Source organism: Electrophorus electricus, chromosome 15, assembly GCF_041902795.1.
Source record: "Electrophorus electricus isolate QZ-2024a chromosome 15, ASM4190279v1, whole genome shotgun sequence".
Taxonomy (NCBI): Eukaryota; Metazoa; Chordata; class Actinopteri; order Gymnotiformes; family Gymnotidae; genus Electrophorus; species Electrophorus electricus.
The window spans coordinates 3,377,604-3,385,795 of NC_137511.1; the positions used below are offsets into that span (position 1 = coordinate 3,377,604).

The 8,192-nt window shown below is 39.2% G+C and overlaps 1 protein-coding gene across 1 annotated transcript; it reads left to right on the forward strand.

Annotated features, from left to right (window-relative positions):
* The first annotated feature begins 4,740 nt into the window (after positions 1 to 4,740).
* LOC118242433 (NADPH oxidase organizer 1-like) lies at positions 4,741 to 7,985 on the forward strand. Its single transcript, XM_035533735.2, has 8 exons — positions 4,741 to 4,954; positions 5,044 to 5,124; positions 5,215 to 5,278; positions 5,368 to 5,548; positions 5,664 to 5,857; positions 6,030 to 6,143; positions 6,283 to 6,400; positions 6,732 to 7,985. The coding sequence occupies exons 1-8, from the start codon at positions 4,892 to 4,894 to the stop codon at positions 7,219 to 7,221; spliced, it is 1,305 nt and encodes a 434-aa protein (XP_035389628.2). The 5' UTR covers positions 4,741 to 4,891; the 3' UTR covers positions 7,222 to 7,985.
* The last annotated feature ends 207 nt before the right edge of the window (positions 7,986 to 8,192 follow it).

Consider the following 8,192-nt stretch of genomic DNA (forward strand, 5'->3'; position numbering starts at 1 on the left):
TCAAAAATTCTACAGACTTTTTCCAGGTCACACATAACATCCTTGAAATGCAGATTTCTCATCACAAAATAATAATTTATTAGTGATTTAGTGATCCATAGAGTAATAGTTATGTGCTATGCAACAAACTACCAAACTACAGTATATGCACAGTGATTAGTTATAATCTGATCATTATTTCTAGGCATTATCCAACTCTTAACCATAAAAACATAAATACTACCTGAGTGTAATTATTTTCAGGAGAAGGTTAATTGTTTAATGAGGGAGGGTGTGGCTTAAACTGACTAAGACCTTGTATAAGGTTTGCATAATTAATAATAATTAATAAGTCTCATCAGACTTAAATGCGCACTGAACACTTCTGGGTCATTTCCAAGTGTGAATTACAGCATGAAGACTCACATCAACTCTTTGAACAGAATTTGGTAGGCTGTGGTTGCTGCCTCAGCTAAAATTGAATGTGAACAGATCAACAAACTGAAGGATTCAATGGATGAAAGGGTCATGATGGTTATTCAAAAGAAGGTATGTTATATTCACCACTGAATTGTTTGGAATGGTCCATTTTTGCTAATTGTTATCAATTTGTTAAATACTTTGAGACAGAAGAATAAACAAGTGAGATATTTTTTTTAATTTAGTTGCCTAAAAACTGTGCATTCTAATAACTTCCTCTAGGAGACAAATCTTTTGTAAACATTTTATTCTGATGTGAAATAAACATTTAGGATCAAATGAGACAATTGTATTTGTTCACCAGTAATAATGAGTTGAGAAATACCGTTTGCTTACATTTTTGCATGCAGTCTATAGTCAATGTGCCTGTGTATCTCTCATATATACAATATCCTTTGTATAATCAGTGTTAATATAATGGTAATTACATTGTACCATTACCCCAACTGTGTTAAATTCAAGTACAGACATTTTGTAAAGCAAAAAGTTAATCTATTAAATAATGTAATTTTAAGTAATTTTGTGCATATATACTTTAACATGAACATTGTACCATCCTTTGTTGTTATACTTAATACAAAGCATACATAACAAATTTAGTTTTCGTATATATCCTTTTTGACAGTATAGGACTTCTGGGGCCCGAGTTCTCAGCCCATTGAGCTGGTGGAAGTGCACATTTGAAATGATCTGTGTACTTTTAGTTAAAATCAGGAACCTGCTGAAGTGTTGTCCAAAGCTGGTGAGCCAGGCTATGTTTTGGCCCCGCAACCACAAAAAGATCGACGCGACAAGATCACAATCAGGAACATGTTAAACATATACATCCACCACTCACTTTTACACCTGTAACGTAGCTGCTGGCCCGAGTGCCGCAGGGCGCACACTGACAGCGCAAACAGTGGCGTGTCTGGGGAACCGCCAAGCCCTACCGATTCAGAAAGCAGCAGACTGCCAAGAATGCCACCTCGCCCACGCACCCGAGAGATCCTCAGCCGCTGCACCACCTACACCCGCAAAGCTGCCCTGGCAACCCAGTCCCAGCTATTCCCTGAAAGATTTGGCCCTAACAATTAGAGGGAGAAACCATCTGGAAGATATTAGACCAAGTGCTTACAATTTGTTATGTTGCATCTATGTTATGCTTTGGTTTACAGTCTGTTATTCCGGTCCGATACAGTGTTTATGGTTCTTTGAACTCATGGTTTGCTTGCAAGTGCAATTCCTTAAGCAGGGGTTGGGTTCTTATGCCATACATATTAGGACGGCATACATTTTTTACAGCTGACGCTAATTCTGAGTGCTCAGCTGTATGTGAACATGTCTGAAAATGGCTATGGTTAAGTGGTAAAGGGTCAAGCCAAGAGACCTCGACCTATTCATGAAAAATGCCACTTTGCCAAATTACTGATTAAATTAATATATGGTGACAATGTGACTATACCAGCAATGCCGGTACCCACAGAGTAATATAATTTCAGTTAGAAATGTCTTGTAGTAATACAGGTTTTTAGTCTATACATAATTCTCATACTTCAGTTGTTTGGCAGGTGACATATTTATCACGTTATCAGAAAAAAGAAACACTAGGTAAAATAAGGTAAATATGTTCTGCTGTAGTGAAGGTCATTTTATAACATGAATCATTTTTCATCTTCTACTAAGAAAATTCTAGATTCGTCTTGACTCTTATTAAGTTTGTATTTTTTATATATTGTACTTTTCATGTACTGTATTGTACTGTATATGATCAAACATTGTATTCCATAGTGGAGATTTATCATTGTAAAAGTGTTTGTACTGTCTGTGTGAACAAAATAAATATTGTTTACTTCTTACAACTTGTTTCTTATTTTAACCAAATTCTGAATGCTGATAAAACTGGACTCAGTTAAAGTGTTGTCTTTTTGAGTATTAATGTATGACTGGGCAAAAAGTTACATATGTCAGCTTCTGTAAGGAGATTACCAGTAAACGTGAAAAATGCTGTTTTTTCCCCCTCAGTTATCTCAGGATTAGAATTTCCTGCTTCTTATTAAAGATTTATGTATGTAGTGTGTGAACTATGTTGTGACTGTTCCTGCTCTCAGTTCTGTCTCTTATAATGTACACTGTGCATCCTCCCTCCTCATGCTGTAAGGGCCAGTCTGATAGATAGATAGATAGATAGATAGATAGATAGATAGATAGATAGATAGATAGATAGATAGATAGATAGATAGATAGATAGATAGATAGATAGATAGATAGATAGATAGATAGATTCATTCATTCATTCATTCATTCATTAATCCTCCCTTCCTGAATATTTTTGCAGATGAAGAATATAGACATGATGAGCTAGATACAGTAACTATTCAAAGTTTCAAGAGATCCAGTTAATTACATGAATTACATTAATTACTTCACTAATATTGGTGGTGTTGGACCTGATCCAGAAGTAAACAGAGAGGACAGTGGACTTTGTAGGGAGGTGGTCAGTCTTAATAGTTTAGAAGGTGGCAGACTGCCAGAACTATGAAGGTTTTTCCCTCGCCCACAAACCCGCGAGAGCCTTACCCGCTGCACCATCTACACCCACCCTCATAGCTACTCTGGCAACCCAAGCCCACCTGTTTCCAAACAGATTTGGCCAGCAAAAGGGAGAAACCTGTTGGAAAAGATTAGACAGATTCCATAGACACGGTTACTTTATTGTAAATGTTTAGTGTTGCACTTCTATTAAGCTTTGGTTAACACTTTGGTTTGTCAGTTTATACAAATATGCACAGAGCACATTTTAGGTTTCCATCTGACAGTTACAGTGGTAAAACAGATTCTATTCTATTTATCAGACCTGCCAGGTCAGTAATTTCCAGTCATGTCAGGTAAGAGGTGACACTTTTTTTCACTTTTGAAGTGAAAAATAAAGCTTTATGACTTTCATTATTCACATTATATTACTGTGGTTTATTTTCATCAACTTTTAATGCATATTTTTGTTTCCTCCTTAATGCTCTGGATGCTACTTGTTTATTATGTTTTGTTATTTTTGTGCCATTCCATTCTGTTTTTCCCACATACCTCACTATTATAACATTCATGCCATTCAAAGGATTCTTGCTGCTGTCTGTAAATGCAATAAATATTACTTTCTTACAGCTTTGTACAGCCTCTCTGGCTTTATTCATGCTGGATTAAAAATAAAAATCAAGATTAGAATTTTTAAAAAGCGGTGACTCAATCACTGATGACAGCATTAAGAGCCAGATGTCAAATGCTTTGAGCCATTTACCAGACAAGAGTATGTAAAACAAAGGCTTGCATTACTGTCATTTCAGCATGGTCCTCCCTTTGAAATCTCATAAAAGACGATGTATAGAGCACAGCTCAGTTTTGTTAAATTATTTTTTGCTAGCTACCAGTGTAACCGTTTTTAAAGTTAGACTGCAATAGAATAACAAAACCCCATTTAGCTGAATTCACCCTCTCAGAAACAGGAAGCTAACAGAGCAAGCTGTACACTCTTAACGTTGCTCCCGGCCCGAGTGCCACAAAGCAGGACGCACAGACTTCCTAGACTTTCACATGGGACAAAACCAACGTTAGGGCTACACAGCTCGAGTTCAACACACACGTAGCGACAATGACCAACAAAGGGCGCACACACGGAGAGGGGTTTGCATAGACACGAGACATCAGCATTAAACCCTGCGCACGTGTGTCCGGTCCCGGGGGGCGTGGTTACAACATAAACACAGTACACGTGGATCTCCCTGCACGCCGCGGGCCGTACCACGTGACTTTGCGGCGGCGGAGCAGTCGGTGACAACACTTCACAAGTACCGTGTGGAAAGTGAAACTAGCGCCAAAGGAAATAATGCAACGCTCACCGCACCGTAACAGGAGAGCAATAAAAAAACAAACAAACAAACAAGAAGTTAAAAATAAAGGATGAAACCGAACGTGACAGCGGTAATATAAATTAAATGTGCAACTTCATTTATGAACCATTTTTTATCTTAATTAAACGATTAACTGGAATGTTAAGTGAAACGGAAAAGTGCTTAAAAGCAGGGGAAAAAAATCAAAGTATTGCATATGAACGTAAAATAATTTTTCTCCTTTATTGCTTTTAAAAGACGCTGAAGACAGCAACACTTCAGAGCTAACCTTTTTCAGAAAGAAGCATGTTGACTATGAGGACAGTGAAGTTGTATGGGTTGCCAGTATCGCTCGCCGGCGAATGCCGAAGGAAGGTGTGGCGCTCTATCAGGTAGTGCACGTTTAATCCGCTAAATTAGCAGGTACCTGTTCCTTCCTTTGCAGAAGTCACATGGGACACATTTACTCCGCCTTTAACAGCCCGAGTGCGCTATAAATTAGATGCCCGACGAATGAAACGTTGCAACAGTATTTGTTTTATTCCACTTTGACGGCTGCTGAAATCACAATGGCTGATCGCTTTCCCATCGACGTCCGAATTAACGGCATAATGTACAAAGACAAGACCAAAGTAAGATGACTTAATGTGTGATGATTAAATAGATTTTTATGTATTATCATTAATTGCCTGTTATAACATATATTACCCTTCTGTTGCAGATGTACATGACATCCGTGCTGTGGTCGGATCAGACCGAAGTGACTGTGTGTAGATCCCTCCAGGACTTCAAGGAATTTCATGTAAGATTAATAAGAAACTTTTTAATATGAAAGAACACCAGTTATCAGTGCAGTGTAATGTATTCCCTGTCTTTTCCACTTTTCGAACAGAAGCGACTGAAAAAACAATTTGCAGTGGATAATCAACGAGAGAGAGTGCTCCCCAGATTCAGAGGTACATCTTTAATTTGTTTAATTCCCATTAGTTAAATCCATCGAGTCTTTCAGCATTGCATCATAAAACGGTTGACCATCTTTTGTCAGGTCAAATGCTAAGGATGAACTTTCAGAAGTCCCCAGCTATGCATGTACGTCGTGGAAGGGCTCTGGAGAAGTACTGCACTGAGCTTCTGAACTGTGACCCCAGCATCAGTGGTGCGGCAGACGTCATTCAGTTCTTCCTTCCCAAAGAGCAGGAGTTGCAGCCAGAGTTTGTGCAGAACAGGTGTGTTGCACTAATTTTAATAACACAACTTTACAAATGTATAATATCACCTATCTGGTAGGCTATAGAGGGTTTTTTGCAATGTTTTAATACTGTTCTTTCCCATCCCTGGCAGTGTGATGATTTTTCAACCAGAAGCTGTCCCTAATGGCTTGGCCAGTAGAAAGCTAAGCTCTGGGAACGTGACGCAGCCGTATGTCACCCAAACATATCGGTGTGTGGCTCCATATGAGACGAAGGACACTAATAATAGACCATTTAATGTTGCTGTGAATGAAACACTGGATGTTCTCATCAAAGACCAAGCAGGTACACTGTGCATCCTCCCTCCTCATGCTGTAAGGGCCAGTCTGGATAAACTAACACTGAGATAGGGAGAGGCATGTTTCACCTAGTGCAAGAGAAACTGTTCTCCTGCAACAATATTTATTAAGCTATGTAGGTTCCATGATTTCTTATTGCATGTGTACTTCTCTGTTAGGATGGTGGCTGGTGGAAAATGAGTCCAAATGTTTAGCCTGGTTTCCTGCTCCCTTCCTGGAGATATGTGAGGACGAAGAAGAAGATGATGAACTGGATAACGCAGCTGCTCAAAGTAAGTTAAGGAGCATGTACTGATTTCTAGTATGTCTGTTTTCTGAGTAGGCTCATGGTGCACATTTGATGTTTGTTTTTTTTGTTTTTTTGGATGCTGTAAAGTTTTTCTCATTTTTTCCTTTTTCTTTGTCCCCTAGCTCCTCTGTACTGTGCTGCAAGGAGCTACACTGCTAAAACAAGAGATGAGTTATCAGTGGCCATTGGCACCGTGCTGGAGGTGTTGCAGAAGTCTGACAATGGCTGGTGGCTTGCTAGGTAATTTAGTCTTTAGTCTTTATAGATATTATAGCCAGGATATGAGGACATGTCTAAACCACTGCACCAAAGTGTCACGAGGGTCTGACTATTACACAGAGCAGAGATTTATCAGAGACTGGAGGATAATACTATAGCAGTGCAACAGAGGATTACAGGACATAATACTAACACTGTGCTATTGTACTCTAGATTATGTAATTGCTTTCTAATGACTCAGGGTTGGGGTTTTTTTCAGTGAAATACATGGATTATTTAAGAGCCCTTGCTGTTATGTGGGTGATGCTGAATGACTATTTAATAGTTACTATTTGTAACTGTTCTTTTACAGATACAATGGGAAGACAGGCTATGTGCCCTCCATGCACCTGCGGCCGTACACGGACCCGATGTCCGGCCTGCAAAAGAAGCTCTACTGCTGCACCCTTAACCAGACCCCCACAGCCACTCTGGAGGGTGTCCCTGAGCGTGAGTGCAGCACTCCTGCCCAGTACGACAGATTCAACAGCTGCTCAGACAGCATTTGCAGCAGCAGTGATGGCATGGACGTCAGATTCCACTCCGTCAGTTCTATGGGCTCGAGCTTTGAGGATGAGGAGGACACAGGAAAGCCAGAAAGCGATTCAGAATCTGACAGCGCACACAGTGGCGTGTCTGGGGAACCGCCAAGCCCTACCGATTCAGAAAGCAGCAGACTGCCAAGAATGCCACCTCGCCCACGCACCCGAGAGATCCTCAGCCGCTGCACCACCTACACCCGCAAAGCTGCCCTGGCAACCCAGTCCCAGCTATTCCCTGAAAGATTTGGCCCTAACAAATAGAGGGAGAAACCATCTGGAAGATATTAGACCAAGTGCTTACAATTTGTTATGTTGCATCTATGTTATGCTTTGGTTTACAGTCTGTTATTCCGGTCCGATACGGTGTTTATGGTTCTTTGAACTCATGGTTTGCTTAAAAGTGCAATTCCTTAAGCAGGGGTTGGGTTCTTATGCCATACATATTAGGACGGCATACATTTTTTACAGCTGACGCTAATTCTGAGTGCTCAGCTGTATGTGAACATGTCTGAAAATGGCTATGGTTAAGTGGTAAAGGGTCAAGCCAAGAGACCTCGACCTATTCATGAAAAATGCCACTTTGCCAAATTACTGATTAAATTAATATATGGTGACAATGTGACTATACCAGCAATGCCGGTACCCACAGAGTAATATAATTTCAGTTAGAAATGTCTTGTAGTAATACAGGTTTTTAGTCTATACATAATTCTCATACTTCAGTTGTTTGGCAGGTGACATATTTATCACGTTATCAGAAAAAAGAAACACTAGGTAAAATAAGGTAAATATGTTCTGCTATAGTGAAGGTCATTTTATAACATGAATCATTTTTCATCTTCTAATAAGACTATTCTGGACTCGTCTTGAATCTTATTAACTTTGCATTTTTTATATATTGTACTTTTCATGTACTGTATTGTACTGTATATGATCAAACATTGTATTCCATAGTGGAGATTTATCATGGTAAAAGTGTTTGTACTGCCTGTGTGAACAAAATAAATATTGTTTACTTCTTACAACTTGTTTCTTATTTTAACCAAATTCAGAATGCTGATAAAACTGGACTCAGTTAAAGTGTTGTCTTTTTGAGTATTAATGTATGACTGGGCAAAAAGTTACATATGTCAGCTTCTGTAAGGAGATTACCAGTAAACGTGAAAAATGCTGTTTTTTCCCCCTCAGTTATTTTAGGATTAGAATTTCCTGCTTCTTATTAAAGATTTATG

Bases quoted from the DNA above. Each gene is read 5' to 3' on its own strand.
- LOC118242433 (XM_035533735.2), top strand. From the start codon at position 4,892: ATGGCTGATCGCTTTCCCATCGACGTCCGAATTAACGGCATAATGTAC. The intron at 4,955-5,043 runs GTAAGATGACTT...CTTCTGTTGCAG, and splicing joins TGTACAAAGACAAGACCAAA to ATGTACATGACATCCGTGCT. The intron at 5,125-5,214 runs GTAAGATTAATA...CTTTTCGAACAG, and splicing joins AGGACTTCAAGGAATTTCAT to AAGCGACTGAAAAAACAATT.